The 19118-nt window shown below is 37.3% G+C and overlaps 2 protein-coding genes across 2 annotated transcripts; both read right to left on the reverse strand.

Moving 5' to 3' along the window:
* Positions 1-562: 562 nt before the first annotated feature.
* LOC149968625 (uncharacterized) lies at positions 563-4183 on the reverse strand. Its single transcript, XM_090168031.1, has 4 exons — positions 4156-4183; positions 2461-2849; positions 1416-2316; positions 563-1338 (listed from the first exon to the last, which is right to left on the reverse strand). Exons 1-4 carry the CDS (start codon positions 4181-4183, stop codon positions 563-565), a joined length of 2094 nt encoding a protein of 697 aa, XP_090024157.1.
* A 3279-nt stretch (positions 4184-7462) lies between these two features.
* Positions 7463-8758, reverse strand: LOC149968626 (uncharacterized). The gene has a single exon (XM_090168061.1). The coding sequence runs from the start codon at positions 8756-8758 to the stop codon at positions 7463-7465; it is 1296 nt and encodes a 431-aa protein (XP_090024187.1).
* Between the last annotated feature and the right edge of the window lie 10360 nt (positions 8759-19118).

Below are 19118 nucleotides of genomic sequence, written 5' to 3' on the forward strand. Positions count from 1 at the left end.
TCTCGTACTGAAATCTCCTTGATTTTGATCTTTGGCGGGAGGGAATTAAGACGTCGGCCGATGAGTAAGTGTGACGGCGTCAATGGGGAGGGTTCAGATGGGTCGCTGTAAAAATACGTTAATGGTCTTGAATTAATAGTACCTTCTATTTCTACGAGTAATGTCTCTAGTTCTTCATAGCTGACTCGTGCACGACCCAAGGTTTTCTATAAGCATGATTTAACAGTTTTTACCATTCGCTCGAAGAACCCTCCCCACCATGGAGCTCTTTCGACGTTGAATTTCCATTTGATGTCAGCGGAAATGAAAAATTCTTTTAATTCTGTCTTTGATATGTTTTTCCAAAGGATTTGAAGTTCTCCGTTCGCTCTTTTAAATGTTTTTGCGTTATCGGAGAATATTACTTCACATATACCTCTTCTGCTGATGAATCTTTTCAATGCAAGGACGAACGTCTCTGTAGTTAGGTTGGTTATAAGTTCCAGATGGACGGCTCGGCTGACCGAGCATGTGAACAGAGTGACATACGATTTTTCCATCTTTGTTCCGTTTTTATTTTCCTTCACGTATATCGGACCGGCGAAGTCGATGCCAGCCACCATTTTTTTCTTATTAGGAGTGCGTCGATCTTCATTCCTCTGCTGACGAGATCGGCTGGGTTGTCTCTTCCTGGTATATGGAACCAATGAATAGGCTCGGAATTGGACTGTATTTCGATAATACGATTTGAAACGAACGGTTTCCAGTTTGTGGCTTTATCTCGGATCCAATGGTAAACAATTGTGCTGTCTGTCCAAAAGTATTGATTCGGTTGATCGTTTTCGAAGCATTCAGCGACAGATTTCATGAGACGGGCTGCTAGGAGTTCCAGTCTTGGAATGGATGCTTTCTTGAGTGGGGCGACTCGTGATTTAGCAGCGACGATTCTGACATCGAATACGTCGTTGGGAAATGCTGACCTTAAATAGACGACAGCGCCGTAGGCGGTTTTGCTGGCGTCGGTGAAGCAGTGAAGTTCATGAAAGAGTCGTTGATTCTTTGGTAGCGAGTGGTAACATCTCGGGATTTGGATCTCGTTAAGTCGTGGGAGGTCCTGACACCAGTCATTCCATTTTTTTAAAAGATCGTCGGATAATGTTTCGTCCCAGGCGATTCCACGTTCCCACATCTCTTGGAATAGACATTTGATGCGAATGACGTATGGTGACAGGAAACCGATTGGATCAAATATACGAGAGGCGGCTTGAAGGACGAATCTCTTTGTATTTTTCTTTCCATGTAGATATGAAAGAAGTGACGTCACATCGAATCGGAATACGTCTTCGTTCGGCGTCCAAACTATACCAAGGACTTTGAGAAGTGTGCAAGTGGGTTCGACAACTTATTTTTTGTCGAAATCGTTTCTGGGGGAATACTGTTCTCCATCGATTTCCATTTTCTGAGTGGCATTTTCGCGGAATTTAGGATCTTTTCCGCGTCTTTCGTAACTTCGAATGCTTCGTCTACGTTGTCCGCTCCTCCAACTAAATCGTCAACGTAAAGGCATTTCATTAATAGTTCGTAAGCTTCCGGATACGTGTTCTTGAATTGACGAAGATGTTTCTTGATTGTACTGGCAAGTAGATACGGACTGGCGTTGACCCCAAATAAGACTCGTGCCATACGTAAGATAGTGAACTTGAGACGTTTATCATCATAAATGTTGCCTTCGACCCATAGAAATCTTGCGACGTCTTTGTCCTCTTCCATAAGACAAATTTGCAAATACGCCTTCTCAATGTCTGCCATGAATCCAATTGAAAATCTTCGGAAGCGAATAAGTATTCTCAGGAGGCTTGGATTCAGGTTAGGTCCAGTATACAAACAGTCGTTGAGAGACAAACAGTTCTTGGCTTTCGAGGAAGCGTCGAAGACGATTCGCAGCTTTGTCGAGACTCTGTCATTCTTCACTATTCCCCGATGTGGTATATAATATACTTCAGTTGTTGCGGCAGATTCTTGAACCCTTTCGACAATGCCTCGTTGTAAGTAATCATTGATGACTTCTGAGTATTGAGCGTAGTACGTGGGATTATTTTGAAACTGATGAATCAAATGTCGAAATCGGCTTGCCGCCACTTTGTAATTATTGCTCAGATCTTCACGTGACCTTTTCCATGGTAGTTGGACTTTATATCTTCCATCTTTTCCTTGGTGGATGTGATCTTCAAGACTTTGGAGTACTTCCTTCTCGGATTGATCTGTCTGAGCGTTGTCAACGATTCCAGGAGCTTCTATGTCCCAGAAGGATTTCAGCTGTTGAGTGAGTTGGATTGGCTAGTATGATTGAATGTTGAGATACTCCGACATTTATAGAAGAGATCGCTGTGGGTCCGTGAAGCGTCCAACCCAGTATGGTATGTACGGCGGTTAAGGAATTTGAAAGTCGTTGTACTTCTCCATAATCATTTTCCAATAGACATCGACGCCAATGAGAACTGTTATTTCTTTTGAAGCGCTGGCTTGGTTCTTAGTTTGGTCAGCTAGCTGAAGGCCTCTGACTGCCATTTGTTTTCTGATTTCGTGACTAGGATCTTCGATAAGAGCACTGCTGACTTTGGGTGTTTCAAGAGCTTCAACAATGATCAGTTCTGAAAGGTCGACGCTCTTCAAGGTTAGGCGTACTCGTCTTCGGCGTTGAGGGACGGCGTTCTCGCCTTCGAATGCATGAATGGAAATGGTTTCGACGCCGACTACTGGAAGATTGAGATACTTCGATACAGATTCTTTGATGAACGTTCGAGTACTTCCTCCATCGAAGAGACATCGGACAACTTGCTCTCGCTCGTCAGATTCGGCAATGGCGTATGCTGTTTGGAGGAGAATCGTTGATTGTCCAAATTGATTTGATTCAGGGGTGACTGTTTTCACGTTAACGTCTTTAGGTTTATTTTTAGCCTTAGCTTATTGAGCTTTATGCAATTTAGGGGGTATTGTTTTTTTTAATCAGTACGGTTTAATTTATTTTTTAGTTTTATCGAGTTTAGGGGTTTATTCCCTTTTAGGGGCTGGTTGGAGTTCCAATTCTATTTATAGAATGTTGGGGTGTTACCGGGCTGTGGCTCAAACTATTTCTTATGAGGTAAGTTTAGCTTTAATTTTATTGAGTCTTGTCCAGTTGGTGGGAAGTTTTAATTTGGGGGAGAGTTGGAGCTTTTCTTTAGTAAAGTTGGGTCTTTTACTAGTTTTATTAGGGGTATGGTTTTTATCTTGTCTTGCTGAGACTAACCGTAGTCCCTTTGATTTCGCTGAGGGTGAGTCTGAACTAGTTTCAGGGTTTAATGTGGAGTATGGCTCTGGGGTTTTTGCCTTAATTTTTATTGCAGAATATGGTAATATTATTTTCATAAGTTTGTTAAGTTGTTACTTGTTTTTTAATATAGACTTTTTTTTAGTCTTGTTTGTGGTTATATTTTTCTTTTTGTGAGTGCGGGGTTCTTTTCCCCGTTATCGTTATGACAAGTTAATAATGTTAGCTTGGAGGGGTATTTTGCCTTTGGTTTTGGGGTATTTTGGATTTTTATACGGAGTCTTAGTATAAGTTTTTTAATTACTTTGTCAGATAGATTGAGTTAAATTTAGAATTTAAATAGGGCTTAGGTCAGGTAATAGTATTAATAAGAATGTTAATTCTCCCTTTATCTCTTTTGCTTATAGGTGTCCTTAAATTTAGTTTTGAATTAAATAAATCATTAGGTTACCTATATTTTGCTTTCAAAGCAAATTGCTTCATTTAGCTAAATGACTAGTTTAGTCTATTATCCTGAATCATTATAGCTAGTGGTCTTAATAAGAAGTAGGTGAAGTATCTAATTGTAAAAACTTGTCCTAAATTGAGGTAAGGTTCCTCGATAGGGGAGGCACCAATTCATGTTAATAGCATAATTAAGGTAATAAAGCTTTAGAATATAAATTTGAATATGATGAAAAATTGACTGTGTATCCCCCCCTCTCTCTATGTATTAAACTGTGAATTATTTTAACATAAGCATACTATCTCAAAAAATTAAAAGTAAATTATTATAATAAGTAACGATATAGCGTTATAATAAATTCAGGCCACGGGAAATCTAGAATGTATACTTCAGTTTGATAGTACCCACATTAGAAATTAACTTAAGGCTACCTTTAGCAGTGTTGTCATGCGGCAGCGCAATTTGAATGGACCCTTTACTTATCAATGATATAATTATTTAACAAAATTATTAAAATACCCCCATTTGACCTTTTACTATTTTATGAGATTTAAAAATAAAATAGTAAAAAGTCAAATGAAGAATAACTATATAGTCTTTACTGGAAGTATAGATCTGTTAATTCGTTAAATTTAATGTCTATATTAATATTAAGTATAGCAATATACTCTTAAATATAATAGTATTAATAAGAATGTTAATTCTCCCTTTATGTATTTTGCTTATAGGTGTCCTAAAATCTAGTTTTGAATTAAATAAATCATTGGGTTACCTATATTTTGCTTTCAAAGCAAATTGCTTCATTTAGCTAAATGACTAGTTTAGTCTATTATCCTGAATCATTATAGCTAGTGGTCTTAATAAGAAGTAGGTGAAGTATCTAATTGTAAAAACTTGTCCTAAATTGAGGTAAGGTTCCTCGATAGGGGAGGCACCAATTCATGTTAATAGCATAATTAAGGTAACAAAGCTTCAGAATATAAATTGATTAAACGGGTAGAATTGGAGCCCCTGAAAGTTTCTTTTGTTTAGGGGTAGTGTTAATAAGATTAAGATTGAAGAGATTAAAGCTAGGACACCTCCTAACTTATTTGGGATTGAACGTAAAATAGCATATGCAAATAAGAAATATCATTCAGGTTGGATATGAGGTGGTGTTACAAGAGGATTAGCTTGGTTAAAGTTCTCAGGGTCATTGAAGAAATTTGGGTCAATAAGGACAATTATAATAAAAATTGAAAGTGTGATTGTATATCCCAAAATATCTTTAATTGAAAAATAAGGGTGGAAAGGGATTTTATCTAAATTGCTATTTAATCCTAATGGGTTATTGGAGCCTTTTTGGTGGAGAAAAACAATATGGATAAAAATTAGTGCGGTTAGAATAAAGGGTAGTAAAAAATGTAAGGTGAAAAATGGTGTTAGTGTGGCGTTATCAATTGAAAATCCCCCTCAAATTCAGATTACTAGATTGGGCCCAATATAAGGAATTGCTGAGAATAGGTTTGTGATAACTGTTGCTCCCCAAAAATATATTTGTCCTCATGGTAAGACATAACCAAGGAATGCTGTTGCTATTAGTATAAGAAGAATTATAACTCCTGTTACTCATGTAGTTAAGTTTTTGTAAGAAGCATAGTAAATCCCTCGTGCAATATGGATATAAATACATACAAAAATATTCTCGCGCCGTTGGCATGGGAAAAACGGAAAAGTCAGCCACAGTTAACATCTCGTATGATATGCGAGATGGAGTTGAAAGCTATATTAGTATCCGGGGTGTAGTGTATTGCAAGGATTACTTGAATGGCTAAACAAAGGATAAGGAGTGATCCAAAATTTCATCAATAAGAAATGTTAGAAGGGGCTGGTAAATCGATTAATGCTGAATTTAAAATTTTTAGAATAGGATGTGTCTTTCGTATAGGTGCTGTCTCTCAAATTAGTGAAGAATCTAGGATTATGTCTGCTTTATCAAAGCAGCCCTTTAAGTTTAAGGTACTTCTCTTTAACATTTTGTTTGTGGTTAATGATTCTTTAGAAAGTTGAGCGAAGGGGGCCACTTGTTTGTGTTGTGATTTTTACGATTGTAATCAGAGTGATAAGAAGATACGTTATAATAATTGTTATTCATGCAAGCTGTAATATTAGGGAGTTGATTTTAATAATTGTGATTGTATTTAAAGGGAGAGAATTATAGAATATTGAAATAGAGGGGGTTAGTAGGAGCACTCCTACCAATAGATTTTTATTTTGAGTCGTCGAGATAGGTTCGTTTGGTGAAAGAGAAGCTATGTATAAAAATAAAATAATTAATCCTCCTAATAGTACTAAGATGATAATGTAACTGATAAGACTTATTTTAGTTAAAAAAAATGCCTTAATTGCTAAACTTACGGTAATAAGAATTAATGCCACAATTAGTGTAATAGGGTGGTTTGAAAACGTAATTAATAGTAGGGTAAAGGTGATAAGGAGGGTAATTAAAACCAGAAAGTAGTTAATTTATAATATCAGTTTTGGGGATTGAAGTAATTTTAGATTTTTCTGAGTTTAGCTAAAGGGTCAATTTCCTATTTTGGTTTACAATACCAGTGTTTTTAATAAACTACTAAAGCAGAATTATGGAAAATCTCAATTTTTTTGTTTACTTAGTTTTTTAGGGGGTTTTATAAGCTTGGTCTTAAGCCGCTCTCACCTGTTATCCATAATTTTAAGATTAGAGTTTCTAATATTAAGTGGTTATCTTCTAGTTGTCAATAGAGTTGGTTACATATTGTTAGATAGCTTAGTCCTTTTTTTATATCTTTTTGTTGTTGTTTGTGAAGGTTGTTTGGGTTTGGGTATTTTGATTAGCCTTGTAAAAGGGTTTGGGGGAGATATTTAGTATAATGAATTTGTTACAGTGTTAAGGATTTTTTTATGTAGCCTGTTTTTGACCCTCTTCTTAGGTTTGTTAGAGTTTCCTTCTATTGTAGCTTATCTTTTATTCTTAATAGTATGTATAGTTTCTGTGTATCCTTCGGGGGAATGGGGTCTTTTAGAAGATTTTTTGGTTTAGATAGTTTAGGGTATGTTCTTTTGTTTTTAACGGTTTCGGTTATAGTAGTAAGTTTATTGAGCTCTTATTCTTTATTGTTGAGGGGTGGAAGTGGTGTGTTTCTTTCTCTAAGTCTTGTTCTTATAAATTTCTTATTTTTAAGATTTAGTGTGAATAATTTAATACTCTTTTATATTTTTTTTGAAGTGTCTTTGGTCCCTCTTTTAGTTATTGTTGTTGGGTATGGTGCACAACCTGAGAGGGTCGGTGCTGGTCTTTATATGCTATTTTATACTATTTTTGGCTCTTTACCGTTGTTAGTCGGGATTTTATTAATTGGGTTAGATGTAGGGAGTTTGGACTATAGCTATTTGTACTACATTAATTGTGACTTTGATTTAATTATGTTCCCTTTAATTTTCTTTGCTTTTTTGGTTAAGTTACCTGCATATATGGTGCATTTGTGGCTTCCCAAAGCTCATGTGGAAGCACCTGTTTTTGGCTCTATAGTATTAGCTGGTGTAATATTGAAATTAGGGGGTTATGGTCTTATTCGATTTTTACCTTTTTTTGTGAATGCTCTTAAAAGTTGATTAGATTTAGTAGTAAGTTTTTCTGTTGTGGGTGGTGTTTTGTCTAGAGTTATTTGTTTATCACAGGGGGACTTAAAGTCCCTTGTAGCATATTCTTATGTTGGGCATATAAGACAAATGCTCTCGTGGTGGCGTGCTTGGCAGAATTGACATTTAACTTTCGATCGACATTTCTTAGATAAATGGCCTCTTTTAGCGCAGACGAAGCAATAACCCATTTTCTTAAACCTTGCTTGCCTTTCTTCACAGTTAAGTTCTTTGCATTCTTGGAATTCATGATCTTTGGAACAACAGAACAGGCATTGTGTGTTTTTCATCTTAACCTCTTCGATTTGCATATTCAAAGCGGAAGCAGACGTGTAATTTTTTGAACTTCTGTATTGATTTCTATCGTCACGTCTTCCCCAAGAGCTAGGCTTGTAATCATTGGAAGTGGAAGGTGACGGCTCGTGGTCTCGACTGGTTAAGGAAAACGTTCTCTCTCTACTTTCAATTTCTTTTTGTAAAAACTTTAGAAGTCTGTCAACATTCCACTCGGCGTTTGATTCGGAGCAACGACTGAATTGTAAGATAATTTCTTCCGGAATGCGTTGCATCAGGATCGGACACAGTAAAGTTCCATACGTATCGGATTCGACTCCCAGAGATGCCAGACTTCTTACTTGCAACTCGCAAGCGTCGTATAATCGTCTAAGACCAGAAATGTCTTTCACTTGTTTAACTGGTTGCAGATTGAGTAACTTGTTCATATGAGCGTTGATGACTAGGTCTGTTCTTCCGAAACGTTCCTTAAGTATTCTCACCGCTTCTTGGTAATTTTCATTGGACAGAGACAATCCTGAGATGGCATTGAAGGCGACTCCTTTTAGATAAGTTTTGAGGTACGTGAATTTCTCCGTGTCTTCAATATCAGTGTCGTGAATAGCGGCTTTGAATTGTGACCAGAACCCTTGCCAACTGCTAGCGTCTCCGTCGTACTTTTCGATAGTTATCGTTGGAAGCTTTATATTCATTCGAATAGATTGGTCCATTTCTTGTCTTTGATCCTTGGAACTGGTATTTTGGAAAGACTTTCTAGTAAGTTTTCCGTCTTTAGCGTCTTGAAGGTTGCGAATTCGTTGATTTGCTCGGGTCTTGGTTAAAACTATTTTCTCGGCGTAATCCATGTTTTTTGTGATTTCTTCTTCGAATTGGGCTTCGATGGTTATTTCAGCTTCAATGAGTTCGTCAAGATCTTTCAGTAGTTCTTCTTTCAGCTTCAGTTGATCCAACTGTCGTTCTATTTCTTGTTCATCGTCAAGTTCTATCTGTTGGTTAATACTTGTGATTAGTTTTGTAACTGCAGTTCTAATTACCGTACGCTTTATCTTGTGTTTATTCAAATTGTTCATCTTTTCGTTTGGTCGTTGAATTCCTTGAATCCCGGGTTTTGGCACCAATTTGAAATGTTGAGGTTTTAAGCTTGATTCTTTCAGAAGGAAGTTTGAGCGGAACAGGTACTCTCCAACATTAATCGTAAGACGGATAGCCAAGGAATTTCGATGACATTAAAGACAATGAGTTTAAACTAAATAAAACATTTATTTTAGTAGCAGGTAAATCACAATCATTGAATTCGAACTGATTAATTTAGAATTTGTATCGTATTATATACATAGCATAAAATATATATTTTTTGCCGATAATTTGGCGATTGTCAAGTTTTTTATTCAGATATGCTAACAATAAGATTTTAATGACGCATTAAATAGAAAAAAAGGGAACGCGAAAGATAATTTTTAAGTCTATTTTTGACAGACCTTCAGAAAGGAAGACTAGCTAGTTAATTTGCACGAGCTAAGTTTAAAATTCTAACCGTGTATGAAATTGTCCCGAAACGTCCAGAACGAACGGAATCCATAGTTCCAGGTTCAAGGTCCACCAGCATTGCCCGAGGAACGTACTTTTCGGCTTTAAATTTATTAGTAAACAGTAAAATTTAGTTTTTATAATAAATGGAAGGCTTGTGACGTAGATTGTGTTTCAAATTATTTTTAAATTAAAAAAATATTTAAACATTGCGGGGCACACTTTTTTCTTTAAATGAAAAGCGCAGTAAACATCAATTTCACCCAGAAATGAAAGACACTATGCAAACACTGGTGTAAAAAGGCGAAATATGCCAATAAATATTTTTAAGAAACAACATATTTAGATACAAAAGTTAAATTTACTTTTCCCCGAGTTTTTACCTCTCCGAGGGGACAAAGTCCCCTAGGAGGGGTTATACAACGACCGTGTCTGTCTGTGGGTGGGTCTGTGGGTGGGTGGGTCTGTGGGTGGGTCTGTGGGTGTGTCTGTCTGTCAGGACTGCGAACGCGTTCGCATTTTCGGTGCAAAGTGTAATCACTGCGTACGCAGTTTCTCAAAGGGTTGGCAAAACCACCGTGCGACGGTGAGCGTTAACGGATGCATTTGCGGTTTGGTTTGGATGGTGTTTTTTCGCTCACCGTCGTGACGGTTTGGTGTATTACGTTTTTGTAATGTTTATGCGTAGGTTGTGAGTGTTGAATTTGTTGTGTTTGTGTTCTGATGGATGTGCATGTTGAGTCTGTTGTGTTTATATGGGCGTTTTCTCTCCAACTTCTTCTTAATGACTTTGGGACGGACCGAGTGCTGAGTGTAATGCTACCTCTCAACGTTCAATGGCAGGGTTTCCACCAGTTGTACACGGTATTCGTCTTAGTATCAATTTGCGATCGCATCGGGCGGGATTTGAACCCGAGACCTCCTGATTGACAGGCGGACGTTCTACCACAGAACCACCGACACTTGTTACGCCTTATTGAAAATTAGACCTTCAGCTTTATCGGAAGCGTATTTAATAGAGTACGAAATTTTGGTTTAATTGAAATAGAATTGAAATTGAAATTATTGCATCGAAGAAATTCTACTTTAGCGTTTCTCTATTGATTAAAAATAAATGCGCCACCCAGGTTTCGAACCCAGACCATTCGGCTTGGCAGTCGAGCGCTCTACCACAGAACCACCGATAGCTCCTTAGATTCACTGAAATTAAGACAGGCATCGTAAGCATAATAGGTAATAAAGTCTTTTTTTATTAATGAATTTATGAAGGCCTAATCTGGTATTTTTTAAAGGTTAAATCTTGTTTTAGCGCAGTCAGCCGAGATTAGAGGGTTAAAGGGTAGACCCTGTGGGTGGTCCACTTTTTTAACGACCTATATATAGTTCTGTTAATTCAAAGGAGATAATTTAACGTTAATTGCTTTAAGAGCTGGCGGTTCGTCAAGTGGCTCTCTGTGCTTTGTTGATGGTAAGGTTTTTGCTTCTTGTAAATACATTTGGTGTGGATATTTGGATATCTACGATTTCTAACGCAGTCAATGATTTCTTGGGTGTGCGAGTCAGTATATGATATTGGAAATTGGACGGCATTGGTCTTTTTCATGTGGTATGCGTCACAACGTCAACAGGAAGTGAACGAGTCGTCCACTACCAGATATCTACGGTATCTTCATCAAGGGCGAGTGTTGAAATAAAATGAGCGTTAAAGATGCGGCAAGTATTTCGTAAGAGAGTAATTCCAAAAAGCCTCTGTAGATATTTCTTTCATTAAAATTTGCTTCGTATTATATTTAACTGATAAACTTGTTCTGTAAAAGGGTTTAATTCAATTGTGCATTGTTATAGTACGTCTAACTTACTGTTGTAACTACTTAACTTATGATATTCTGAATAAATTAAAATTGGTCGTTTCGTCTCAATTATTTTAATTATAATTAAAATTTTATACCGGGCGGCATAGAAATGGGTTAATATTTTTAACAAATAACTCTAAATTGCGGAGATATATCTTTAAGGGTTATCTCGATAAATTAATACCACTAGGGACAATTCTTCCGAGGAGAGGTATATTTTGGCTTGCCAACTTGTATTATTTAATTTCTTAGAGCCCTGGAAGGTGTGTTCCAATTTATGTTCCGAAGAATCCAAAACGACACCTGTTAACATAGTCAATGTTGAGTCTTGTGGGAGTTTTTAATAGCCCAAGTATTGCCAAAATGAAATAACAAAAAAAAGCGGGTATGAAGCTGTTATTTCGTCTCTTATTCCTTAAATAGCAACGGACCTAGGGAAGGTATATAATTGACCTTTAACATCCAAGATGCGTGACTTTTAGCAATGTTTTGTCAGATTTCATTTTATTCTTGCGTTTGTTTTTTTCGCGTTCCTCAGCCAAATCCCAATTAATAAAAATTACTGAATAATATATTCGCATTTTCAAATAAACGCTAATTATTCGTTTTTTGAACCCCAGGCAAATGTTGTCGGTATCTATAACTTCACTTGCCTTTACTAATTTAGATAAAATTTTTGGTTCATGCATTTTTTCGTTGAATAACTTTATGAAACATTTTTCAATTTGCAACATAAACGCAGTTACAATGTCAGAGGGGGAAACCAAACCCCCAAAATCTCCCTTTTTGTAAGAATACGCTTTCAGATGGGTAAAAGTTTGGTTTTGTGTCTCTAGCAATTCTGATTCCGTAAAAAAACGGCAAATAGTTTTATCACTGTTGCATTGATGCGAGTTCCTCACTTTTCTTATTACGCTTCTAGTTTTTTTTTGTTTTTTTTTGACATCCACACATCGGTGTCGACCCAAGGCCTTAGACACCAGCACACACAATAACTGATTAATCAGGGCGAGATATGTGTAACGGCCACGCCAACGGGGGGGATACGTGGGGACAGGGGTGGGGACACCCGTGGCGGAAGTATGCCGACCACCCGTTGGGGGATTGGTGGTCGTCCTCACACGGCCATCCACAAACTCTGCCTCCCGGACGCCTGGAATTACAGGAGTGAGCCACTACTCCCGGCTTACGCTTCCAGTTACGTAAGATAGAGCATTCATATCAATTGTGTTGCCGAATGCTTCAGCACTACCGACAAAATTATCAAGGCCCGTGCGCGCTCTATCCGAAGGGGGGTACTTTGACTGAAGGATTACGCGTATTTTCCCGGTAGATGGCGATCTTAAGTCTAATTCTTTAGGGGTTATTCGTAAAATCGCAAAGTAAGGGGCAGTTCGCTATGATAATATTCAAATTGCTTTCAAATGGGCTTTCTTTCAATTTTCAAGACGATATTGCTCGAAGAAAGTATATTTCCGTGTAAAGTGACCATAACATTCCATAATAAGGGAAAACAACAAAGAATAAAAACTTTTAGGCCTACAACAATTTACAAAAATTAATCATCTAAAGTTTAGGATCTTATTTTTATTGCAACTGATCAATCACAGTTCCCATAGTAATACTTTCTTGTCAAAGAAAGCTATATTCTTACAAAATATCACAATTTCTTTTTGGTAAAGAATATTTTTTACACTTCATCACCTAAGCTTTTTTAAAACATCACAGCAATATTACTTAATATGAGTAGAGCTATAACAAGTTGACAAGCCAAAATATACCTCTCCTCGGAAGTATGGTCCCTAGTGGTATTAATTTCTCGATACGACCCCCAAAGATATCTCCGCAATTCAGAGTTATTTACGAAAAACGTATTCTCGGTTCAAACCCTGCCCGGTATAAAATTTTAATTTAATTTAAATAATTGAGACGAAACAATCGAGTTTTAATTTATTCAGAATATTATAAATTAAGTAATTACAACAGCGAGTTAGATTCACTAAAACAATGCACAATTGAATTTAACCCTTTTTACATTACATGTTTATCAGTTGAATATAATACTAAGCAAATTTTAATGAAAGAAACATCTACAGATGGTATTTGTATTTTTCTCGCTTACGAAATACTTGCCGCATCTTTAACGCTCATTTTATTTCAACTTACAGTTGACGTTGTGACACATACCGCATGAAAAAGACCAATGCCGTCCAATTTCCAATATCATATAATGACTCGCTCACCCAAGAAATCATTGACTGCGTAAGAAGTCGTAGATATCCAAATATCCACACCAAATATATTTACAAGAAGCAAAAACCTTACCATCAACAAAGCACAGAGAGCCACTTGACTAACCGCCAGCTCTTAAAGCAATTAACGTTAAATTATCTCCTTTGAATTAACACAACTATATATAGGTCGTTAATAATACCCGTAAATAAATAACAAAAAAAACTAACAAAGTGGACCACCCACAGGGTCTACCCTTTAACCCTCTAATCTCGGCTGACTGCGCTAAAACAAGATTTAACCTTTAAAAAAAACCAGATTAGGCCTTCATAAATTCATTAATAAAAAAAGACTTTAAAACCTATTATGCTTACGATGCCTGTCTCAATTTCAGTGAATCTAAGCAGCTATCGGTGGTTCTGTGGTAGAGCGCTCGACTGCCAAGCCGAATGGTCTGGGTTCGAAACCTGGGTGGCGCATTTGTTTTTAATCAATAGAGAAACGCTAAATTAGAATTTCTTCGATGCAATAATTTCAATTTCAATTCTATTTCAATTAAACCAAAGTTTCGTACTCTATTAAATACGCTTCCGATAAAGCTGAAGGTCTAATTTTCAATAAGGCGTAACAAGTGTCGGTGGTTCTGTGGTAGAACGTCCGCCTGTCAATCAGGAGGTCAAATCCCGCCCGATGCGATCGCAAATTGATACTAAGACGAATACCGTGTACAACTGGTGGAAACCCTGCCATTGGACGTTGAGAGGTAGCATTACACTCAGCACTCGGTCCGTCCCAAAGTCGTTAAGTAGAAGTTGGAGAGAAAACGCCCATATAAACACAACAGACTCAACATACACAACCATCAGAACACAAACACAACACTCACAACCTACGCATAAACATTACAAAAACGTAATACACCAAACCGTCACGACGGTGAGCGAAAAAACACCATCCAAACCAAACCGCAAATGCATCTGTTAACGCTGACCGTCACACGGTGGTTTTGCCAGCCCTTTGAGAAACTGGGTACGCAGTGATTACACTTTGCACCGAAAATGCGAACGCGTTCGCAGGCCTGACAGACCCACAGACCCACAGACCCACAGACAGACACGCTGGTTGTATAACCCCTCCTAGGGGACTTTGTCCCCTCGGAGAGGTAAAAAGTGAGGTAGACTTGTATCTCATTATTATTTAGACTTTACAATATACTTTTTTCTGGTGCAAGAAAAAACCTTTTATCAACTTATTAGTTTTAATTAATGTTACCTAGTTACTTTAGTTTATAGGCCAAAAAAAATCGATTTAATAAATTTTACTTACAAATAAAAAGTAGTTTTTTTTTTAGATACACAAACATCGGTGTCGACCCGAGGCCTTAGACACCAGAACACACACAATAACTGATTAATCAGGGTGAGATATGTGTAACGGCCACGCCAACGGGGGGATACGTGGGGCAGGGGTGGGGACACCCGTGGCGGAAGTATCCCGACCACCCGTTGGGGGATTGGTAGTCGGCCTCACATGGCCTTCCACAAACTCTGCCTCCCGGACGCCTGGGATTACAGGAGTGAGCCACTACTCCCGGCAAATAAAAAGTAGTACATCCACATGTACTTGTAAGAGCGGCAGTGCCTGAACGATTTTAGGTACTTGTATCGTCGCGAAGCAGACGACGCTTCACAAACACGGCCAATACATTCGTGAAAGCTGGCCGCAGTTTTCGACGAATAAGCGCCTCTTGCGGCTATTGGTAGCGAACTAAAATTGCCAGAAACAAAATTCGGTTTCGATGGGCGCTATTGATTTCTGGTAGTCCAGAAACCCTCTTCTTTTGAGGAGTTACGCCATTTTTCTCTACTTCATTTGAAGAAATTGGTTTGCTAAGCGAGCTTTTATTTTTAAGAAATTTCAGACTAAGTAATATCTCTCCAAAATCTCCTTCACAATTCTGGCCTTCACTATTATGGAGACAAGACTGTGTTATCGATTGCTTGAAGGCATCTCGAAACTGCATAGCGTTAGGGTTTTGACGATTTCCCCCTTTTTGCCGAATGGTGCCAAAAAAGTTTTCAAGGGGATTCTGTGTAAACCGCCTTGTGAAAAGGAAATGGGCTCCATCAGCGTGAAGGTCATTCCATAACCCTTTAATGGAAGCTATGGTAAGCAACCATCCCTCCACGCAGAAAATTCTGGTATTTTTCTTGGGAAGGTTAAATTTTATTGACTTTAGCATCTTAACTGAGTCCTCAAGGGTTTAATGATGTGCTGAATCTTTGGTCATCATCCTCCTCAGTACTTTTCAAACATCTTATCAACTTGAGCAATAAAGTCTGCTGTGTACACTGATTCCGATTAAAGTTTTCCTAAAAATAGAATAACAAAACATTTTACAGTTGTAATTTAGGCCAGGGTAAAATTCAAAATGGCATACCGAATGTAATGCAGGTTGCCCTTCCTGTTGACACTGTGCGGGAAAATATTTGGGCTGCATCCTTCACCCTCATCTTTGAAAAAGAAGTTGGATGAATGTGTTTTTTTTTAACTTTGGAGCTAACCGTAAAGGTCTTGTTCTGTCGTATTTGTAGAATTCTTCTACGTAGTGAAACCTCACTGGTTTGCCATTTACTTCCATTAAATACGTGCGAAAATTGTTTCTAAGGCTTTTTAATAAATGAGGCGGATCAAAAATGCCATAAACCTTTTGATCATTATGCATAAAAAAGGGTTGCTCTTCAGTTATCGTTAGACGGTTAAATAAACTTCTATTCCTGGGTCCTTGATCAGAAATAATGGCCCTGACATTCAACCGAATTAATTGAAGCCTTGTTAAGCATTCTTTCAAATAGCTTTCCATGTGAGTGGAATTTGTCGTCCCTCGAGAAAAAGAGAAGCTCAGCACTTGCTTCCAAGGCTTGAAAATACCACGGAGCATAACGACAAAAGCTTCATTAGCCAAAACTTTCTGCCGGTCACCATTTCCGTTATCTTGGTCTTTTGATGGGTTGTAAGAGAGACCAGCCATTAGTGAAACTTCATCCAAAAGCAGCACGCAGTTTTTATTCCTTGGATTCAATTTTTCAACTTTCTTACTCAAAGCCTCAAAGATATTATAATTGATACCTGGTTCAATTACTACGTCTTCTAGCCACTTTCTGAGGGTTCTTGGATTGGGCAACGCAAAAAGTTTAAGCAATAAGCGATATGTCTTGGGGCTTTGATAAATTACCGACAAAGCAATTTGTTTATCCATGTCGGACCATCTTCTACCTTTATTTGGACGATTACTATTTATGAGTTGTGATTGAAAAAAAAAACGTTCTTGAGCTTCCGTCAAAAAATCTTTGGCCAAATCAATTAAATTTTGAATTCTAGCTGCTTGAGTTTTTGGAATTTTTTACTTTAGACTTATTATACGTTTTCGGCTTTGGCTTAGTAGCGTAGATTTCACTCTTAGTTTCTTTTTCAGGTGAATTTTTCGAGGAGTGTCAAATGGTCTTTTTTTTCTTTTAGTCCTTGGTATACTTGGAGTAGAGATTTTACCTAAGACAAAAATGGGCTTAACATATGACAAATATTTCACTAAATAAATAAACCATTTCTGTAATACCCACCAGCGGAAATAACAGATGGAGATTTGAAACTGTTTTCGTGTACTTTTGTTGAAATGTCATTATTATTAACACTGTTTGCAGTCGCATTTGAAGTACTATGTTTATTAGGAACCAATGTTATTTCACTGTTAAAATCAAAACTTTGAATACTTGAATCTAAAATAAATGGTATTTCAATTATTCACATTAATAAAATTTACCAAAAATAATATATGATGCCCATTTATGTGTATAATATTAAGCCCATACCAGTTTGATGGCTTTGACTTTCATTAACTTTTATTGAAATGTAAGGGGAGTTCTCAAGAGTAGATAATACTTTTCGACGTCGTTGAATGGGTACTCTGGGTTTTCTCAGGACTGCTCAAAATTAAAGTAAATTATTAACTATTAATTGCTACTAATTAAATTATATAATATTACAGTTCTCATTGTGAAGCTCTGGCTTTTGATTGTTTGAAATCTGACTATTTTCAATATAAAATTTCAAAATACCCGCAAGTGTATGTGGTCGAAATTCCATCTCATCAAGCTTTATATAAGCATTGAATTCCTAACATAAGAAAATTTGAATTAATTTATGTGATATTGCTTTTAAACTTTTTGGTTTGTTTTTACTTGATCCTCGTCTATTAAGCATGAATCAGTTCTACATAAGCCATTCATCGTCAAATACTCGTAAATCAGACTTTTGCATAAGTTAATTTTATATTTCAAACAACTCTCATTAAGTGTGTTACCTAAGAGAAGTTATTCATTATGTAAATAAAATTAAAATAGTTCATAGTTCATAAACATACTCATTTGCTGTGAATTCCTATTATTTAATTCGGGGGAGCTTGTTCTGCTATTTAAGTTTGGGCTATCCAGTTTTCGTCGAGAAGGTGGCGAATATATTGTCAAAGAATCTGGCTCAAAACTTCTTTTAGCATTTGAGACACTCTCTTCAAATGCATGATTAACTACATCTACATTAAATTCTAGAAATTAATACATATTTGTATAAGTTTATTACATTTAACTATGTCACCTGTCAAATCAAAGTAGTTTTCTAATGCTCTAGAAGTTATGTTTTTATTAGTATTGGAAACTTGACAAACTTTCACACTATCTTCAAAATTAAATGGTGATGGTATTGTAGTCAGTGGTGTAGTCGGGCCAGGGCGTCACCCCGGTGCTTTTTTCAAAGGCAGGGGCCGCCCCGCCTTGGTGTTTCCATTTTGCCAGGGCGCGCCCTGCCTCTTTTTTTCAACTTTCCAGGGCGCGCCTTGCTACTATTTCGTAAATCATTTTTCTCGAATAAAGGGTGTGTGAATTTATTATAAATACCATGACAATTTCAAATAGTTACCTAGGTACGGCCAGCTTCGATCATGCTAAAAATCGAAGTTGAATGTACATTTATAGGTTTTAGGTTATATTGTTGCCGTATAATTCAATATACCCTTTTGAAACAGGGCGGCTCCAGTGGGAGCGCAGCATTAAAATTACAAAATAAAATAATATTTACAAGGTAAAATAGCTCTTTCTTTTCTTTTTTTTTACAAACTTTGAGCTTTAAAATTTATGTTATTTACAATATTTACATTGGTGATTAGGAGAGCGACCGAAGTTTGTTCCTTTTACATTGCCAGATTTCCAGGATTTTCTGCACCACAGCGAAATCCCACTTTGCACCAAGAATTACGCTAAGCGGGTTCCCAAAATTATCCGCCCGCCAATCACAAATAGACTGGTCCACTTCTGTCTCAGGACCTTCCAACAGTACATGGTACAGGTTTTCGTCGACTAATCCACATAGCTTGCAAAGTGCAGTGCAAAAATTCGGACCTAACAGCTCTACCTGACGTTTGCTGGTAAGGAGAGCCCCAGTACGGGCTTGGAAGACGAGTCCACTTCCCCATGAACCATTGTAGCAGGCCTCTTTCTTTGGGTGCTTTTTGACTTTATAATGGCACAAGCTTTCCTTTCCACTAACTTGTGTTTTCCAGAGTACTAGCGCCCGTTTCTTTACCTCCTTTTCTACCCATTCCTTATAGGAACTCGCCCGGTCCCTCTTTGATCCCCCACAAAATTGACGGTCAATACGTTCAATGCACGCGTCCACTCCGTACTCAGTCCACCTGCATGGATATACGTATACATTTTACTAGCTCAACGACTAGGGTGCATAAATTTGAGCCTTCCCAGGTACTTAA

This window comes from Leiobunum rupestre, chromosome 1, assembly GCF_980474605.1.
Source record: "Leiobunum rupestre chromosome 1, qqLeiRupe1.1.hap1, whole genome shotgun sequence".
Taxonomy (NCBI): Eukaryota; Metazoa; Arthropoda; class Arachnida; order Opiliones; family Sclerosomatidae; genus Leiobunum; species Leiobunum rupestre.